The following is a 19,480-nucleotide window of genomic DNA, read 5'->3' on the forward strand; positions in this document are numbered from 1 at the left end:
GAACCTCCTTCGCAGGTAGGCACCTGATGACCCTACCACCCGATTATGGTCTGTACTTGTAGTTTGGGTGAGTACCGAACAACTGCAAGTATTCACTAGCACCAAGTAACAAGCCCAACCAAGGATGGTGGAGGACGCAAAGGCGTTGCCTGCGATCGAGTTGGCGTCTCCCTCGCCCTCTTCTTGTCTTGGAACAAAGACATTTCTTCTCCCTTTTGCAACGGCCACCTTCCCCAATGTATTGATTCTTTGCGAACCGATAGTCTTGTTGTCGCGAGAACGAGAACGATAAGACCACCGACTAAGTCCGTGTTTGGTCAAACAGAATCTCAACCAACCCCTCTCCTATCGCGCACCCTCACTCTCACACACTCAAGTCTCCTCAGCGGCTGGTGTGATAAAGTGGTTGCAGTGCCTCCCTTCATCCTTCCCACCTGGCCCCCTTGTCGGCTCCTCTCCCTGCGAACCCTTGATCCTGGTCTTAGACTAGAGTCTCAGTCCACATCCACACCACTTCAGGCCAGCCCATTCCCAGAACCTCCCTGGCGTACTACTGCTCTTGACCCAAACTCTCCACTGTTCATTCTGCGAGCACGACTCACCATCGCTGTTTCCGTCAGTTCCTCGACTCTTGCACGACGCTTCTGAACCTTTACCCTACAAACTATCCTCAACCGAGCCTCACAAGCGAACGCGAACCCCTCGAAATATTGCTGAGCTATCGAAACCACCGTCTCTTTTCCTCCTCGCCTCGTCTACAGTCACCTCGCAAGTCGCTGTTACAAAGCGCTTCAACACCTCTGTTTCACTTCAAGCTGCCGAGGACGACCGATCATCCACCTGTCTCTCATTCTCCTCCTCCACCACCACTTTCCGTCGATCCTGATCACTTTGCCCGCGAACGGAACCCGTCCTCGCCTGCGCCCTTGCCCTTTTCGTCGGACGCCCTTTCGCCGAGCGCTCCTGTATCGCAATTTTGCAGTCTGAGCATCACTTTGCCAGGATAACGCCACCCTTGAACGTTTTTGGAATACCTCTCTCTGGGCGAGGCTTTTCATTCCGAGACCCCGAGCTGTGGCTGTAGCTCTCTGTCATGGCTTCAAAGGTGCTTTGACCCCGATTTTCCACATTTCCTCTTCGTATCCTACAGGAGAGAATGTCACAACTAACGCAACCGTTGCAGTTTCTGCGCGAATACAAGCTGGTGGTGGTAGGAGGTGGTGGAGTGGGCAAATCGTGCTTGACTATCCAACTGATCCAAAGCCACTTTGTCGACGAATATGATCCTACAATTGAAGGTTCGCATGAATCACGAAAGTCATCAAACTCTGGAAGTACGCTGACATACGTCTCCAGACTCATATCGCAAGCAATGCATGATAGATGATGAAGTTGCCCTCCTCGATGTTCTGGACACGGCTGGTCAAGAAGAATACTCGGCCATGAGAGAACAATACATGAGGACTGGCGAAGGGTTTTTACTTGTCTATTCGATAACCTCGCGACAGTCGTTCGAAGAAATCATGACTTTCCAACAACAGATTCTCCGAGTCAAGGACAAAGATTACTTTCCCATCATTCTCGTGGGCAACAAGTGTGATCTTGAGTCAGAAAGAGTGGTTTCGAAAGAGGAGGGAGCTCAGTTGGCGAGACAGTTTGGCTGCAAATTCATCGAAACGTCTGCTAAATCTCGAATAAACGTTGACAATGCCTTCTACGACCTCGTTCGAGAAATTCGAAGATATAACCGAGAGATGTCAGGGTATCCCGGTGGCGCGCCTGGGCTTGGATCCCTAGGCCCTGGTCAAAAGATGGAGATGGATAACCACGCAGACAGCGCAGGCTGCTGCAGCCGGTGTGTGGTCATGTAGAGGAACCGGGAAAGCTTGAAGAAGAGGTCACCCATTGGCGGAATACCAACATCTCACATCCCACAAGCGAATGGTTACTGGGGCTCTTTGACCGCGCGGAGTTTAAGAGTGCATATGTCTCTCGTGGAATGGAACTGGACTGACTGGTTTGGCTTGCATTGTTTTTCTTGGGGTGCTCAAAAGTCGTTGAGAATCAAGATTTCTTGAGGCTTGCGCCGCAAAATTGAAAGATTATCTTCTTCTACATATTATTTGGGAGGTTGAAAAGGCAGGTTTTGGCAGTCATGGAGGATGATTCTGCCACGGCGTTTGATTCTTACGGGATGCAAGTCATACACCAGATACAGAGAACAGGCATCCCACTGGGGACGAGACGGATGGGGAGGGAGATTACTGAAGGCAGTCAACTAAGGCCCGCCTTTCTCCCAGAATGAGATCTTCGGTATTGAAACGCAAATGTCGTGGCTTTGAACCTTGACCATTGATGTTTTGTTGGATACCTGCCAACGTAGAGATTGCGCCAGTCATGATATGATAATCTGACTAACTACCGAGTACAGCAGTGGTGGTGGTGGTGGTGGTGGTGGTGATACTTCGACCAGCTCCTCCTGCGCATTGTCCATCCAAAATCCTCCTTGGTTCCTCCTTCGCTAACCTTCCATGGCATTTCCTTGTTAGCATACACTTCCGCTCGTGAAACTTCAACTCCCACATTACAGAGATATCAGCCAGTGACCGACATGGCATCAGAGCCCGGAGTCGTCACTGATGAGCAGCCTGAGGAAGCGTCCAAGCCTAGCGCTCTCGCCACCAAGCGCAATGCCTTTTCAGAACTCATGTCTCCCAAATCCAAGCATGCAAAGTCACAGGATTTCAAGCACACAGGCAAGCTCAGCAACCCAGGCGATCCACGCAACGGCCTCCTCGCGTACATTTTGGAGCCAGCCAAGTTCCCCTCAGATATTGTCATTCTACATAATGACAAAACAGTCCTGGTTCGGGATGCATTCCCAAAAGCAACAGTCCATCTACTTCTTCTACCACGAGACCCAGCGAAACAAACTCTCAATCCGCGGGATGCCTTGGACGACCAGGAATTTCTGGACATGGTGCGGACGGAGGCCTCTGCAGCCGTCAAGCTGGCGGCTTCCGAGTTGTCCAGGTTGATCAGTCCTTACTCGGAAACATGCAAAGCACGTATTGCTGCAATGGAAAGCGAAAACCCTCCAGACAATCTACCGCCTGGACGAGACTTCACCAAGGAATTCAAAGTAGGAATTCATGCGCATCCTTCGATGAATCACCTCCATATCCACATCATCAGCCGCGACATGCATTCGGATCGACTGAAGCACCGGAAGCATTACAACAGCTTCAATACCGACTTCTTCATCCCACTAGAGGATTTCCCGCTCGCACGGGATGATATCAGGCGCCAAACAAGCTATCAGAATGCCAATTTGACAAAGGATTACAAGTGCTGGCGCTGCGGAAAGATGTTTGGGAATAAGTTCACACAGCTCAAAGCTCACCTCGAAGACGAATTCAAAGCGTGGAGAAAGGAATAATCTCGTCAAACACCTTTGTCTGGCAAAATTTGACGGAACCTGCCGAGTGTGCTTAATGCAAAGTTATCTTCTCTGAAGGTGACGGCTTCATCTTGTTTCGGAGCCAGAATATCTGTCTCTGCCACGGTCGCGGCTGTAACTTCTCACCGGCACAATCCGCTCTCGCCGCGCAGGCTCACTGTCACCTACATCCACAAAAATTCTTCCAGGGTGAATGACCTCGGACTCATACCGTGTTTTTGGACTGTGGTTGCTGCGCTGTCTCGTGTTGGTGGTTTCACCTTGCCGAAATCTGCCACTCTCTGAGTGTGCCCGCATAACTTCTCTTTCTTCACGTTGTCGGACAAACTGACTAGCTGTGGTTGGACGTCGACTTGGAGTCAGTAAGCTGCCAGCCCTCGATCTCACATTACGCCTGGGGACGCCTCGAATACCACCGCCACCGCCACCTCGACTATCGCTGGAGCTGCCGTGTGCACTTCTTCCACGACCCCCTCCGCCTCCTAACCTGTTCAAGCAGCGCTTCACTAGTTCGTCGGTCTCAAACACGTCTCTCTCGATCCTGCGAATCTGAATACGTTGAACTTGAGTCAACATGTCTTCGACAGCGGATCTACTTTGCCACCTAGCTGGAGTTAGTCCGGTTCGAAGTGCAGTCGCTAGAACAGAACCCACCAAATGAAACGATGGGCAAGATCGGTTTGATAGTAATGAGGCTGATTTTCGGGAGCAAATCCTGCTTCGGCCAACTCTATTCGACCCCTTGTCTTGGTCTTATCTGGTCTGGCACGGGGTTTCTCTTCGACATCACTTTCACCCCAGTAGTCGCCCCTTTGGACCTGCTCCGCGCGCAATGGATTTCCTATGAGGAATGGCCGTTCGATGTTCTTGAACTGTTGCCATATCTTATCGATTGACGATTGGAGAAGTTGGGCCACTTCTCGCTGCTTTCGCGTTCGTTTGCGCAGCGAAGGAAAGACACCATACTGGTCCCCTTCACGGCATCGGTAGCGCAGGAGAGCTCGTTCTTCTTCGATCTCTTGTCGAAGGTTACCTAACATAAGCGGGATGGCCGTGTCAGCTTTGCGAATTGTTGATATAAGATCTCGATACACTCCTGCAACATGATGAGATTCGTGGCAGAGGCTGTCCTCTCAGATTGATTAACGCACCCAACAAGGTTGCCAGTGTGATGGCAAAGGAGATGAACCCGATGATTTGAGATGCTAGAGCGATGCTCATCCTGACGTTCCGGAGGGTGTCTACCCAAGTATCAAGCTTCCATACAACACATGGATACCTCCTTTACCCTAGAACTTGGATGCAGCAAGCCACAACTGAACTATCCGAACAGCGCCAAATCTAGAGGAGCGTGTATCTGTGCTTCAACGCTTAGATTGGCTGACGGTACATAGTCTGAACCAAACACCAATGGGACGGGAAAGCCAACTCATCCGCACCGGCCGCGCGTGGTCAAATGTGAATCATTAATGTTCCTGTCAATCCTGCTACAGGAGTTCGGCTGATTCGGATCCGGAAAAGTGTTCCAGGCTTACATCAAAAGTTCCAATTCTCCCCCCACAAGGCGGTTGCATCCGGCCACCTTCAGCACCGAACACCAAAAGGGAAGACTGATCTTCTTGTCGAGCCTCAGTATGGAGGGACTGTCGGCACGAGCGAGATGTACAGGGATGATTCTCTATCATCTGCATCGGCAACGGTGATTCGTGGGTCATTTTGCCATGACGGCATTCCTCCACTGATCATCTTGATGTCATGTTCACGAGGCGATACAAGAATAAATCTCCGTCAATACCGTGTATCTGCAAATGCCTCAACAAAATCTACGGCCCTTCAATAAACACTTTTTGCGGTCGAGTGGAACACCATGCCGGACAAGCCACAAGCACCACCAACCGCCTATCCTGCAAGCTCGCTAAAGGCACAAGACCAAGAAGGCAGTAAAGGACTTGATTCGAAGCTCGCGCCAAACGCCAACTGGACACAGCTCGAGTTTTGGGACGATGAGGGGAATGCTCCCTATCTGAGAGATTATGAGGGTCGTGGCCTGCTCAAGGATAAAGCCGTGATTGTGACGGGTGGGGACTCTGGTATTGGACGAGCCGTTGCTGTGCTTATGGCGCGCGAAGGTGCCGACATTACCTTCGTCTATCTTCCAGAAGAAGAGGAAGATGCCCAATGGACAAAGAATCAGATTGAGAAGGCAGGCAGGCAAGCTCAACCACTTACCCTGGATGTCACCTCGGAAGAGAACTGTAAGAAGATTGTCGAGGCACACATGAAGAAATTCGGCAAATTGTCCGTCCTAGTCAACAATTCAGCCATGCAAGAGATCTGCAATGACATTGAAGACATCAATCTCGGGGTTGTGGAGAAGACTTTCCGCACCAATATCTTGAGCATGTTTGCCATGGTCAAATATGCCCTTCCTCATATGAAGCGTGGCTCGAGCATTGTCAATTCAAGCTCGGTTGCGGCATATATGGGCAATCCTCAACTTGTGGACTATAGCTCGACAAAGGGAGCCATCACCACATTCACGAGGAGCCTGGCACAGCAGTTGGCGCCGAAGGGTATCAGGGTCAATGCTGTTGCACCTGGAATCATGTATGTTTATCACAGCTTCCTTCTACAGCACCTCTTTTCCTTCTAAACTCTACGACGTACTGACATTATCTCTACGATGACAGTTGGACGCCGCTTCAGCCTGCTACCAGAGGAAACCCACCTGAAGCAATGTCTGCGCTTGGAGTCGAGGAGGCACCCCTCCAACGGCCGGGAATGCCTGTTGAAATGGCCACGGCATATGTGTTTCTAGCGTCACCTCTGGGGTCATACTTTACGGGTGAAACCATTCACGGTACGGGAGGATTAGAGATGCAGGGTTGACTCCAGAACATATATATCCCAAGAATGTCACATTCAAGACAGACAGATATGGCCACGGCCCGGGAGGTTTTTACTTGCACAAATCTGCTGTCATTGCACCGCATCACGGAAAGCAGAGGGACAAGGGCTGTGCCAACCCAGAGATGAGGCTGTGAGGATGAAGCGAGGCGCTTTGACTGACCCCGACATTCAGCCACAGCGACTCTCTATTTTTTTTGTAAGTGATTGGCACATTCTTGTTTCCTGGTTCGCTTACTGCCTTACACATGTCCGTAGCTCATATCAATTGGGCGATCTTATTCGTGGGACCTATGTAAGGCACTTTTGTTCTTGCCTTCCTTTTCAGCCTTCCCAGGCCATAACAACCTTTGGTCTTCTCTCCTTCAGCCTGACTTGCGGCTTTCTTTTCTTTCTTTTTTTTTTTCCCCTTTGGGTTTACTGAGAACTTCATACTGCGAACTCACTTCGGCCTGGCAGATCGACTTCCCAGATATGAGCTGAAAGACTGAGCATATTGGGAGTGTCTATATTCCCGTGTGCGTATTGGTTGTTCAGCGATGGCCTCATCCCCGCATGAGCACGTCGCTCAACCTTCGATGGAGGCTTCCACAAAACAACAGATTCCGATGGTGGTCAGAGGGGCTATGAATGCGTCCGTCACGGGAGGGACTGGCGGCGATGGGGTGGACGTTGGTAGTTCGATGCATTCGGACGACCGTATTTCTCCACATGAGTACATTCCCACTCTGATCTCCTCCGGGAAAAGCGACGAACATGATCTCCAATACAAGGCACCTCAGAAACACCTCGGTGAGCATCGAAGTATCCGAGAAGACATGTGGATACAACAGCGCAAACGCTACGACGACTCTCAACAGTTCCAAGCAGACTTTAAAGCGAGTCGAATCAATCAAACCATAAAGAGTGACAGTATCCTTGAACGTCAACAACCTCGAAGGGTGCGCTTCGTGTCGGATCAGCCGCAGGTCGGCAATAAAAGTGGCGTTGAAAGCGGTCATTCGTCCAATATTACCATTGCATCGCAGGAAATGGAAATATCGAGAGGAACAAGCGATCTGGCATTCGGAAACGTTTCAATGTTTACGAAAATTGAGACGACAGTCCAAAGGGTCTTCCGATATACCACCGGCCGCGACGTTACTTTGTATATGAACTGGAGGTTTTTCGGATTCCTCCGCGAGCAGTTCGGCGAAGCAGACATCAAGGTCGATTCAGTTGTGACCCTCACTGGTTCGGTTCTGTTTGCGCAGGCAACAACTTGTGGCGATTACATCCGCACAACGTGGCCGCGCAATGCCAGTTTTTTTATTGGATTACTCCAACGTTTCTGGGACTCGCGCAAATCGGATTGGGGTAGGTTGTGCCTTATTTCTCTTTCCACAAGACTTCTGTGTTGTGATCAGTGGTCACTGAGTGACCCAAAGAACACCCTTCCACGGCTCGAGGACTCTAGGTGGTTTTTCTTTGCCTTACTTGATACTTCTTTATCTACAAGCCCTAGACTGACCTCATAATAGGATCACCGTTCATCACTGGGTGTTTTGTTGACGAGCATCTGGAAATCATGTATGAATTGTGGAGGGGGGGCTCAGTGATGATCAAAGCCACTGGGGATGAAGAAACGATACGGGACCTCGTTCAGATGCTTGCCTGGGCCGGAGCAGCATTTGGGTCTTCTTCCGGCGGTGAGAATGTCGACTATTGTCGTCCGGATGTTTTCGGCGGTTTCGACATCGTAATCACATTTCGGAGAGAACTACTGCCCACAAACGTCGAGGTCTGTTGGGTACCACTCTTCTCGGGGGCATCGATCGCATACGGCTTTCCTATACCTCGACGACGGGATGAGATTGGACTCGAGATACCTCTGCAAATCCTCACCGCGCTGTTGGGCGCCGTTCGCGCCGTCGAATTTGAGGGCGGCGTTGTTATCAAGGGTTTTTCCAGCATGATTGTGCCTACTGAGAAGAGGGGTGATATTGTCCAGTGGCACCTTCTAGCTAACACAAACTGTGAGGAGCGTCTCTCGTATCGTGAGGGTCTCCTGCGCTGCCCGAAGCGAGCTTTGATGGACGAAGTCGACCTCGAATGTCTTCAGAAGACGCGTGCGGTGCTTGGTTGGTGCTCTGCCACACGCTGTTCGCTTGGTGGTCATGATGCCAACTACAGCTCCATCGTCTACTCAGGTGCAGAAGAAGCCGGTGGGTCGATCAATTTTACAGGAGGAAGCTTGGGCTTTCAGCAATTTGGCGTGGCACAAATCGACTTCAGACTGGGGCCAAAGGACGGAAAATGCCACTTCCATCGCACTGGCCCTTACCGGAGCATAGTGAGTGCGGCAGAAAAGACCCGAGTTGTCCTCTACGACACATCAGATCAACGAGGATGGCTCGTACCTGCGTCAGAAGTCATCCTACACATGTGTCAACACCGTCACCGGCTCGAGCCGTTTGTGGTCGCCGGTTCATCAGTCCTCTTGCCTTCTCCCGAGATCACAGGACAGTCTGTTAAAGAGGCTAAAGAGGTACTCTTGGAAAATGAGTCGCTTACTCTGACCGAATCGTCGAACGAGAAATACACCTTGAGAGACCTCGTTTTGAACTACTGGTCACTCCTCGAGTTCCTGCTTGACCAGAACGTGAGAAGGGATCAAGCCCACAGATTGAGCATGCACTTGCCCCTACAAGAAGTCCTGCAAGGCTATGAATACAGGTCTGTGGTTGAGGAACGCTCTCCTTTTCGGACAAAGCGGACAACACTAAGAAGGACGTGTGGTGGCTGGCCAGCCCTAGTACGAGACGTTGACGCCCTGGTTCTTTTTGCCAGCGGGTTCGAGGACATATTGCGTCCTCTGGAAAACGACCAGCTTCAAGACATATGCGTCAAGTGGCGTTCTATGCCCCGAGAGATGAGCTATCTTGCTACCACTGTCAAAGTCCTGAGAGACCTTTACGAAGTTGCTGGCAGTCGCTCAACCAGGGAATACCTCACTTCGACTCGCCTGCGATGGCTACAAGGTGACTCGAGTCTATTCGAGCCTTGTACCTCTCCGGGAGCCTCTCATTGTGACTGCGCACGCCTACAGACGATTGTATCAACATCGGCCTTCAATAAGAGACCAATGCCTTCAGGGCCAGCCATTGATGGGTTTGAAGGCGGCGCGGTAATTTTTGGTCGGCCCAGCTCTGCTTCTACAAAACTAAAGCTGAGGTTGGATGCGCTTGAAACGGGTGGGATGAACAGCCAGCTAACTGCGATCTTTGCGCTCTTGGGGACAACCCGTCCGTCTCGAGATCTTGAGCATCGGTGTCAAGGAGAGCCTCTCCCTACTTTAGAGCCTTAGGTTCGTTGACCACCCTTCTGAACAGCGCTTATACTGGAGAGCATGGCCCTGCATTGCAGCCCTTTCTACCCAGGCCGCTTAAGGAACGAGTATCGAGGATGGCAGAGGGTCTCACTGCTTCAGAAGTCTCCCACGCAGCGAAATGATCTCATCTGGTAGACAGCGAGCCGAAGATTCCCTGTACGGCAATTATTCATGTGCAGAAATGGATGTCGTGGCGGCGGATTTGCGGACGGCCCCATAGGAGCTGCACGTATGTATTTGCGTGCACGGTCATATGCTGCTAGTATCGTTTCTTATCGTCTCTGATGGAAGATGCCTCTTCCTCTTTTTCTTCTGGTGGTTATTCTGCCTGGCTGGATGCCTGGAGCTAATACATTTTTGGTAAATACAAGTATACAAATCAGTATTTCGCCATCCCCAAGCGACCCGCCATGCCCACTTAGGTCCCTTGTTGACAAAAGGACACGCCCTGCAGATTACATGTACATGACCAATATGCGTCAGGGGGAGGTAGAGAGTGTGGTAGAGACACAGAACAGGGATTCGGTATTCTTTCTTGTCTTGTTAACAAGATTCGCTCGTTCGAGCCATGCAAAGTATACCGAGTATATATACCACAAGCATAACCCTGAACTCTTGGCCTTTACATTTCTATACATCTTGTACAGATTTTCCTTTGATATTAGGAGAAAATCCACACTCGAAAACCCTTGAGTTTGGAGATCATTGTCGACGACGACTTGCACACACAGAACATGTCTATCTCTATGTCTATGTCTGAGCTTGTACCTGGACCTGAGTCCGGGCGTCTTGCACCAGGGATCCACCTCTTGACTGCCTCGACGCCCAACGCCGCGACCATACTCGACGGGATCGTGCATATCCACGCCTCGTGCATCTTGAATGACGGCACGCTGGCGACGTTTCTGCCTCCACTGTCGCACGCGCAGATCTATCGGTGGTGGGAGGAGCGGTTGAGGGAGGTCGGTCGCGGCGAGAGGCATATTCTCGTTTGTCTGTCGAGCGTCCGGGAGCGTACTGTGACGACTACGAATACGCCCTCGCCGCCGTGGGACGCCGATGGGAGACCGTGGCCTGTCATACTGTCTCCGTCGACAGGGTCTCCTGGAGGGACCAGGATCACTACTACGAGTACGCCCGAGAATCCCACGTCTGCAAACCCGACGAACCCAAACCCGGACCCAGAGCAACAGCAGGAGCAAGAACATCTCGACATCTCCGGTGTCGTCACACTCGCGACGCCCTTCTCGCAAACGGGGCCCTTCCGCGCCCTCGTCGAGAAACTCTTCGTCTCCCCTCTCCACCGCCGCCGCGGCATCGCCACGCGGCTGATGACGCGGCTGGAGCGCGTCGCCGTCGCCCACGGCCGGTGGAACCTCATGCTCGACACCGAGGTCGGGTCCGGCGCCGAGCTTGTCTACCCCAGACTCGGGTACGAGAGGCTCGGCGTCGTGCGGGAGTACGGGTTTTCGCCGCGTGACGGCCGGTTGGTGGATGAGGTGTGGTTCTGGAAGGATCTGAGGGCGGTCAAGGACAAGGAGACGAAGGAGGAGGAGAAGGAGGGGAGGGAGAAAGGGTCGGGATGAGTCGTGGAACAGGGCACGTATTCCTCTCTGTGTTACGTTGAAAGGCGGGAAATGGAGGCAAGAGGTAGAGGTTCAGGTCGATTGGGTTTAAGTCGGTGGAGAATACGGGAGTTGGATATTGCAGGCAATAGAACGAGATCTTGCTGTCACGCACTGACGCTCTTCTCTTGGTGCTCTCTCTGAGCTTCTTGGAGCAGTCTGAGAACTAATATCCCACAGTCCCGGACATGGGGTAGCATGCCATGCTTCTCAAGTGGTTGTCTCAGCCCACCACGGACATGTTCCTCTAGAAGCCAATGACACTGTACCTTAGAGATGCGCCTGAATCAACCTACGAGAAACCTTCAAGTGCTTGAGTGCTTGAGTGCTTGAGTATCAGAGTATCTGGTTCAGTAGCACAGAAAAGTCTCGGGACGAGGCTGTGGCCCAATTAGGCTTAGTGCCTTGGAGGTTCCAAAGTCGTTTCTGCTGCTGCAGCTTCGAATTTCAATGAATGCACCGCATCACCAATTTCTTCTCGCATAGCTTCCACTCCGCGGCTTCGTTTCTTCTCTCCCCCTTTTGCGACTCCGTGCCATCCGCACCTCGAGATGCATACCGTTCCATCGATTCGTGCCCTGCACGCCCTCCGCGCTCTCACGCGCCTCACAGCCTCAGCATCAAAATATACACCAGCGATCCCCCGAGCTGTGTCGTCGCCGCTGCAACTAGCGCTGCGTCCGCACCATCGGACGTTCTCGACGACTCCCTCCCTCTCGGTGACGCTCAACCAGCTCCGGACGCGCCTGGGCTCACGCAAACCCAAGAAACTGCGTCACGCCGTCTCCCCGGCCCTCAGCGCCGCCAAGCGGCCCGCCATGAAGGGCGTGTGTCTCAAGGTCGGCATCACCAAGCCCAAGAAACCCAACTCGGGCCAGCGCAAGACCGCAAAGGTCCGGCTGTCCAGCGGCAGGGTCGTCTCGGCGTATATCCCCGGCGAGGGCCACAATGTGCAGCAGCACAGCGTCGTGCTGGTCAGAGGCGGCAGGAGCCAGGATTGTCCTGGTGTCAGATATCACTTGGTCCGGGGGGCTTTTGATCTGGTGAGTCTTGGTCGTTCGGTCTTCACCTCGTATTGGTGTGTCGCTACCTGGGTGGGAACATTTTCTAATAGTGCTTTATAGGGAGGTGTGCCTACTCGAATGACCAGTCGGTCCAAATACGGTACCAAGAAGCCGAAGACGACATGATAGCGGACTGCGCTTTCTAGGGGTGATCCTTGAGTCTGGGGATCCGGAGTCAGAAGTCGGAGGGGCAGAAGAGCGGATGGGAGTTGGGGACGTAAGGGTCAACGGGGTTCCGTCCTTCTCCCTCTAAAGTGGTTGTGCTCTCAACAAACGTCCACGCTCTGCCAGCCAGTGGAGCCTTGACAAACCGATCATCTCCCTATGCTGGTATTATACACAAATCACATCAGCCGTGCATGGGAAGCCACAGGGTTTCTCTCCAATCCTACACCTACCAACCTTTTGAGGCACACCCGCTGCAGAGATACAGCCTCAACCCGTCTTGGACCACATCTATCAGCACATCCAACAGCGACCGTCCCTTTTATCCACTCTAAGTCAGTATACTGGGACCACCACTGACTGCCTTTTCCTTCGCCATCTCTTTGTCTCTGGGCACGCCGAACTACATACATACAACACACTTGGATGAGACAACTAATCCATTTCGCTTGGACTTGGATTTGTTCAGGCGAGCAACGAGCAGATTCTGCCCTCGCAAGCTACAGCCATCTCATGGACTTTGGGAGCACCTCATCCTCCAAAGTCGTGCGGATATCAGACATTCCCTCCTCCACCCAGCCCACCTGGATAGGCAGGGGATGAAACAGATGGCTCCGTCAAGATATCAATGGAAGGAGAGGAAGGATGGATGGATTATAACCTACAAGGTGCTCGTAGATGTGTACCTAGGTAGGTGGTGTCTTAAGGCAGTCCTCCCTCTCCAAGGGATATAAGGACGTGTATGTATGTATATTCTCAGAATAAAGAAATAAATATTCAAGAGGCGAGAACTATACCTGTAGCTGTAATTGAAACATATCAATAACGTCGTTTATCCCTTTACCGACTATGCCTGGTTGACCCTACATACAATACAGGGCGCTTGCGGCAATGTGCAACGTGCAATGTGCATTCGCGCGTTCAAAATGATTCCTTTCCTCCTAGTGTGGTACAGTGCAATTCCCAAATCCGGTCCCGACTTGACGAGTCGATCACTCCAGCTCTGATCCATCACGATACAATACGAGATGAGACAAGAACCTCGCCTCGGTCTGGAGAGCAACCCCTTTTCGGCTCTGTCCTGCAAATGTGTTCACTCTTGCCAATGTCCAAGTCCCGGATTTCCAGCCCAATCGACCGACCAACGCCCCTCGAATGCAAAAATAAAGGTGACAAGAAGGCAACTTTTCTCTACACAGTCCCAACGTTCCTTTCGTTTGTCTGATAGACAGGACATCCAGTGCTCGTCAGTCTCTCGCGGTGCGCAAGAGCACTCGAATATCTGTCCCGGGGCAAATTTCCAAGAGGGCCAGTCTGACAAGGAGGCGGCCCCGAACGGTGTTTGATGGTGAAGACGTGACCGTGAAAAGTATGGATGCATGCAACGTCGTTCCGGAGTTCGGACGTAATGAGAATGTCCGACGGCCAGGTTGCCTGAGAGCAGCAGCTCACCCAGAGTTCTCCGGCTTCGAAGGCCTGTCAGGCCTCTTGTACCAATTTTCATCTTCGTCACGAGTGAGCCCGCGTTCGTGCCACTCCGCAAGGCGTTCCGCCCATGAAAGCAACTTGCGCCTCGTCCAGGGAATCCTCATCAAAATAATCGTCAAAACCGACCCCACGCTAAACGTTATGGATGCATATTTCAGGATCTCCCATGACAGGGAAACGCCCGAGTCTGACTCGTTCTGCTTGTCGCCGTCACCATTGCCATTTCCATTATTGTTACCTGGGTTTCCAACAGAACCGGCGGCTAGTCATACCTGAGCTTCCCATCCCTCAGGCTTCTTAAGCTTGTTGAGGTCAAAAAACCGAGAAGTACAGCTGTACGGCTTCCAATCGAAATTGTCGGCCGGATTACAGTGGCAGCGGAGTTTCTGGCGCACGTCGTCTCCCGTCGGACAGTGCGTAAAGGGGACGTGATAGTAGGCGATGTCGTTGAAAAAGTGGATCTCGTCCTTCCTCAGAAGTAGACCAGCAGCGATGGAGTGCACCGGAGCGTCGCCCCAACGTTCGTAGAAGAAGCCGCCGTCTTTGTCGAGGGTTTCGAAGAAGTCGAGGTAAGGCTTAGATCGAAGCCAGTCGAGGTTACCAATCTCAAAATTGGACCACTGACAAAGGTTAGAAATGCAAATCCAAAGGGTTTCTGGCAGGACTTACAAAATGGCACTTGTTGTACGTCTCACCTCCGTCGTCACTCAAAAATCCCATTGAGTTGTCTGGGGAGATATGTTCAGGGTGCGCCTTGATGAACTTCTTTGTGCTATCCCATAACGTCGGAATGGTCTCGACATATTCGTACAGACTCAGGACGAAGCTGTACTTCTTCTTGTTCTCCTTCATGTACCGGAAAGGATCATAATGGATGTCGCAGAATAACTCAACGCTGGGCTCGACTCGCCAGTAGTACTCGAATTGCTGGAGCAGTGGATGACGAAAGAAGAAACCTGACTCGAACCGACACATGTGTCGATAACTGACCGAGTCGCCATAGATGATCTTCCTCCGGCGCATGTCTTCCCGGACGGCCTCAGCCTTTTTCTGGTCGATCCATGACGGGAATGACCAATGTTCGACGGGAATCTCGCCGTAGTGTGTCTTGCCCGAAACGAGAGAAGTTGTGACCTTCTTGAAGTTCTCATCGAACGGTTTGTCATTCAGAAAGACCCAGTCATAGTTGTAGTTCCTGTTGAACCGGTCTTCCACTTGTCTAATTGAGCGGGCAATCTCCCAGATATCGGTGTTTCTTGCCAGAGTCACAAACGTCGCATTTACTCGTTCTCCTGGAGCAGAAGATGAGAGTTCTGAGGGAATGGTGGGGACAACATTAGGCGTTGTTGTTTCTACAGATTGTGAAATATCCGCCGCAGGGGTGGTTTCCGGCAGATGAACGAGGTCCTCGGCGCTCGTACTCGGCTTGGACTCTCCGGGACGTTCCCATGAGAAGGCGGTACCCGAAGTCAGCGGCTGTGCATAGGAGGGCAGTGAAGAGGTCGAAATAAAGTAGATGATGGTAATGCCCTGTTCATGTCAAGTCAGTATGAAATGTCTCACACATGGGCTGGCTGGGTTCCGTGTAACTCACGAAAACAGCGAACAGTATATAACGCAGATATCTCCCTGAGCCGGTTGCCATCCTGAATGAGGAGACCAGCAATATTAACAGGAGATGAGGAAGAGACCTGAGGAGCCGGCCGTAGCCGTATACGCAGGATAGACTGGGGTGTTAAGGCTCGAGGGACGATCGGCAGAAACGGTGCGATCAGCACATGAGGCTTATGCGGTGAAGGTAAAACTGAACAGCCCAAACGTTGAAACGAAGATACAAAGTTGAAAGAGGCCTAGAGAAAGAGAAATTTCCTCGATCAGGACTTGGAGGTGTTAAAGGAGTGAGGCAGGTCGAGGAAACATTTCAGTTCGCAATAGGGAGAGCCGCAGGACGACGCGCAAGCCCCGAGACCAACGTGTTGCAGGAAACTTTTCTGTAGTGATAGAAGGGGACGCCTCAATTCCAGTTAGCAAGTCTCGGGCACATGGGGCTGAATACGTGGGCTTCTTTTATGGAAGTTGGCCCCCTGGACGCTGGGATCTGGATGCGTGATTCGAGTAACGGGCATGGTGTTTGTGCCCGCTTAACAGGCTTAACAGGCTAGGTATGGGCAACTTAGGCGGGAAGGGCCCCGGAGGCTGCAACTAGAGGCTAGAGAGGCTTAGCATCAAAGACCTCACCAATCGCCAGCTCGCCCGTTTCGAGACTAGTGTGCGTCACTGATTCCGCTTAGCTGCCACTTGCCCACTCTTCATCACCTGCGGTTTACATCCCACAATCCATCGACAGCGCCATTGTTGGATCGTTGGTCTGCAGACAACTGAGACTCACTTTGTCATCTCCCGCAGGTCATGTCATAGTATCTTTGCCTTTCATCTCCGTCTCCCCTCGAGGATCATGCGAATAGGCACTGCATTTTGGTCACTGTTGAGAAAAGAGGCGGGTTCCAGTGAAGTGAAAATAACAGGACCGCCATCTTGAGCCTGATCAGTTCAAGTTCATTCTGTGGTTTGGTGCTATGTCGTTCTTTGGCTTCGACACTTCCCTTCCCAGGGACAAGCCTGAGGGCGCAGGCAAGGGTATTTTTGAACACACAAACCCTTTCGCCGAGGTCGCAAAAGCTAGGAAATTGCAGGCGTTCCAAGACAGCCAGGACGAGATGTAGGTGACGATTCCTTACAAGCATGATATGCAGGTTCTAAGTTTTTTCCAGTCTCGACTTCGAAGATACATACGATGGCCTAGGCGATCAACTCGAAGAGGCCGGCGATGACTTCAACGATGATACCTTTGGTGGCGGCGCTGAGGGTGCTACAGGCCACGGCGCCGTGGGACAAGATTATGACTTTTTTGGGAAAACGGCACAGGTCTCAAATGTCATCAACGAGGAGCATGTGCGCTACAACTTGCAACATCCACAACAATCGGCAGCGCACGCGCAACCCGCAAAGGCCAAGAGGACCGGATATGAGAGATATCAAGATCCGGGTTACATTCCAGATATCCAGGCAAAATCCGGGGCTTGGGGCACAAAGTCAAGCACAGCCGCTGCTCCATCTGGCGATGGCCGCATCAGTACGGCTCGCAGTACTGCTCCAGTGTTTTCCGTTGCTCCTGAGCCTTCACCACCACCGGCACCCATTTCGCAACCTCCTATGATGACCCTCGAACAGGTTGAGGCAGCGCTGCTCGCTGAATCTCAAGCGCGACAGGCACAGCTCGCATATTCTCAACCTCAGCCATATCCGTTCCCAGTCCAGCCAATGCACTCACAACCTGCACAGCACTTCCCAGGCATGGGACTTCCTCCCGGCTTGCCTCCCCAGCCTCAATCGCAGCCTCCTCTCGATGCTCCTAGGAGTCATACGCGTATGCCCTCACAGCCACGTGCACCTCAACAGCCTCAGCAGCCTCTGCAAATTCTGCAAAATCCAAACAGAGCCCGTCATTCACCTCAGCCAAGTCTTGATAGATCTCAACCCATCCCACCAATGGGAGCTCAAGCACCTGGTGCCTTGCCGGTCATAACTCATACTCAACAGCTAATGGATCTCTCTGAGGAACAGCGACGAGTGTATCTGGAAGAAGATACCAAAAGGGCAAAGAGGAATCATAAGATCTTCCTGCTTTCCAAGGGAAATGGCATGATGACCCCTCAGGATAAGAATTTCATCACCCGCATCCAACTTCAGCAATTGGTGGCGGCCACGGGCAGTTCGACGGACGCGAATCCCGAAGCTGCTCTGAACGAAGATTTTTACTACCAGGTCTACAGCCAGATCCGGGGCGCTCCAAGACAACATCCTACTCAACCTCTAGGTCATTTTGCGCAAACCTATCTATTCCAAACGGGTTCGCGTGTAGGCGGCAGACGCCAACAGATCACCGGAGACAACCACATGCAGAGAATGCAACAACAAGTCCAGCGTGCAGTTGAAGCTGCCAAGCTCAAACCGAAGAACAAGCAGCTAATCATCGAGGGCAGCTTGGGTAAAATCTCCTTCAGCAATGCAAAGACACCAAAGCCTCTGCTCAACATCAAGCGACAAGAGGGGACTGACAACCGGCCGGCAAATGCGAGAAAAGGTGTAAGTGCCAGTGACCGCAAGACGATTTTGAAGAATATCGAAGCTGTGTATACAACCCTGATGCGCATGGAGGATCATGAACGACAGATGCCGCCTCCACCTACTGAAGGCGACGCGGATTCAATCCAGGCACATCTTGAGTGGCGACAAAAGCAACAGGAGCTCGGCAACAGTCTATGGCAAGATCTGAAGGTTCTCGATCCCATCGTCCCGGGATCGACCATTCCACATCCCTTTATTGCCTTCTTGTCATTTGCCAAAGGCAAAAAGGCAATTCCTCGTGTCTTCCATCAAATTGATCAGGACAAAAGACTGACCATCTTGACGATGATTGTGGTCCACCTTGATCAGCTTGATGTAGTCAAGGATGCGCACCCTGCACCCGGCGAATCACAACCTCCGCCACTTGTGCGGGAAGAAATCGAGTTGTTCTCACAAGCCGTCATGCCGTGCTTGTTATCGCATGTTAGCGAAGTACCCGTCAATATCATCACCGGCCTGTTAGGGCTTCTGATCGACCACACAAATATCTCGGTGGTTGTGCACACCAAAATTGGGTTGGGTATGCTGACGATGCTGTTGACCCGCGCCGAATTGGTGAAGGAGGCCGGTTCCGTCAGTGATCAGGACTGGCAACAGTGGACCATGTTATACAGTCGCCTTTTTGATATGTTGGAGCCTCTTCTTAGTTCACTATTCCCTGGCCCGGTCAATTCCGGCGAGGACATGTACGTTTGGCAGTTCCTGGCTGCCATCGGCATATGCGCCAGCCCCGACCAACAACAGAGGCTTGTTATCGGTGTGAAGGACAGGGTTATGGAGACAGTCCTTCAGAGCAAGACATTGCCCCCTGAAATGTCGAGCGTCCGACTAGGAAATGTCAATCTATTCATGAGAGCCATTGGACTTGATGTCGAGATGCTGGGATAGGCACGAGAAGAGCAGGACATACCATTTTGAAGAGATGTGCCCACTTACCTGAGGTAGGATTTCGCCAACAGCAGGATAGCTAGGGAGCAGCATATTTATCAGACCAGATCCCGGCTATTGGAGCTGGCACAACTCTGATATTGGAGTATATTGCATCCTGAGCGAACATGAGTTTTGGTGAATATCGATCTGCCACTTCTGGCTGTCTTTGACATTGTTGCAACTTGTTTCTTTTACTTGCAACCTGTGACCGAGTTACAGGTTAGTTTGGTCGTCTCCAACGTCTCCTTGTATGTTGCTCTGCCGTCAACGTCTTGTTTGTGCT

At 51.8% G+C, this 19,480-nt stretch overlaps 9 protein-coding genes across 9 annotated transcripts; 7 read left to right on the top strand and 2 right to left on the bottom strand.

Annotated features, from left to right (window-relative positions):
* Window positions 1-1,156: 1,156 nt before the first annotated feature.
* AYO20_11334 (Ras-like protein) lies at window positions 1,157-1,871 on the top strand (the record flags this gene model as incomplete). The annotated part of the gene is made up of 2 exons (XM_022649586.1): window positions 1,157-1,298; window positions 1,357-1,871. 2 exons carry the CDS (start codon window positions 1,157-1,159, stop codon window positions 1,869-1,871), a joined length of 657 nt encoding a protein of 218 aa, XP_022494437.1.
* A 740-nt stretch (window positions 1,872-2,611) lies between these two features.
* On the top strand, window positions 2,612-3,439 carry AYO20_11335 (hypothetical protein; the record flags this gene model as incomplete). Its single annotated transcript, XM_022649587.1, has 1 exon — window positions 2,612-3,439. The coding sequence occupies one exon, from the start codon at window positions 2,612-2,614 to the stop codon at window positions 3,437-3,439; it is 828 nt and encodes a 275-aa protein (XP_022494438.1).
* A 185-nt stretch (window positions 3,440-3,624) lies between these two features.
* On the bottom strand, window positions 3,625-4,681 carry AYO20_11336 (hypothetical protein; the record flags this gene model as incomplete). The annotated part of the gene is made up of 4 exons (XM_022649588.1): window positions 3,625-3,795; window positions 3,848-4,064; window positions 4,115-4,556; window positions 4,612-4,681. The coding sequence occupies 4 exons, from the start codon at window positions 4,679-4,681 to the stop codon at window positions 3,625-3,627; spliced, it is 900 nt and encodes a 299-aa protein (XP_022494439.1).
* A 646-nt stretch (window positions 4,682-5,327) lies between these two features.
* AYO20_11337 (hypothetical protein) lies at window positions 5,328-6,349 on the top strand (the record flags this gene model as incomplete). Its single annotated transcript, XM_022649589.1, has 2 exons — window positions 5,328-6,067; window positions 6,151-6,349. 2 exons carry the CDS (start codon window positions 5,328-5,330, stop codon window positions 6,347-6,349), a joined length of 939 nt encoding a protein of 312 aa, XP_022494440.1.
* Window positions 6,350-6,906: 557 nt separating this feature from the next.
* On the top strand, window positions 6,907-9,713 carry AYO20_11338 (hypothetical protein; the record flags this gene model as incomplete). The annotated part of the gene is made up of 2 exons (XM_022649590.1): window positions 6,907-7,723; window positions 7,888-9,713. 2 exons carry the CDS (start codon window positions 6,907-6,909, stop codon window positions 9,711-9,713), a joined length of 2,643 nt encoding a protein of 880 aa, XP_022494441.1.
* Window positions 9,714-10,471: 758 nt separating this feature from the next.
* AYO20_11339 (hypothetical protein) lies at window positions 10,472-11,323 on the top strand (the record flags this gene model as incomplete). Its single annotated transcript, XM_022649591.1, has 1 exon — window positions 10,472-11,323. One exon carries the CDS (start codon window positions 10,472-10,474, stop codon window positions 11,321-11,323), a length of 852 nt encoding a protein of 283 aa, XP_022494442.1.
* Window positions 11,324-11,913: 590 nt separating this feature from the next.
* AYO20_11340 (hypothetical protein) lies at window positions 11,914-12,572 on the top strand (the record flags this gene model as incomplete). Its single annotated transcript, XM_022649592.1, has 2 exons — window positions 11,914-12,405; window positions 12,513-12,572. 2 exons carry the CDS (start codon window positions 11,914-11,916, stop codon window positions 12,570-12,572), a joined length of 552 nt encoding a protein of 183 aa, XP_022494443.1.
* Window positions 12,573-14,039: 1,467 nt separating this feature from the next.
* Window positions 14,040-15,724, bottom strand: AYO20_11341 (hypothetical protein; the record flags this gene model as incomplete). Its single annotated transcript, XM_022649593.1, has 4 exons — window positions 14,040-14,276; window positions 14,352-14,699; window positions 14,749-15,609; window positions 15,674-15,724. The coding sequence occupies 4 exons, from the start codon at window positions 15,722-15,724 to the stop codon at window positions 14,040-14,042; spliced, it is 1,497 nt and encodes a 498-aa protein (XP_022494444.1).
* Window positions 15,725-16,655: 931 nt separating this feature from the next.
* Window positions 16,656-19,155, top strand: AYO20_11342 (hypothetical protein; the record flags this gene model as incomplete). Its single annotated transcript, XM_022649594.1, has 2 exons — window positions 16,656-16,798; window positions 16,851-19,155. 2 exons carry the CDS (start codon window positions 16,656-16,658, stop codon window positions 19,153-19,155), a joined length of 2,448 nt encoding a protein of 815 aa, XP_022494445.1.
* Between the last annotated feature and the right edge of the window lie 325 nt (window positions 19,156-19,480).

This window comes from Fonsecaea nubica (genome assembly GCF_001646965.1).
Source record: "Fonsecaea nubica strain CBS 269.64 chromosome Unknown Scaff147, whole genome shotgun sequence".
NCBI classification, from domain to species: Eukaryota; Fungi; Ascomycota; class Eurotiomycetes; order Chaetothyriales; family Herpotrichiellaceae; genus Fonsecaea; species Fonsecaea nubica.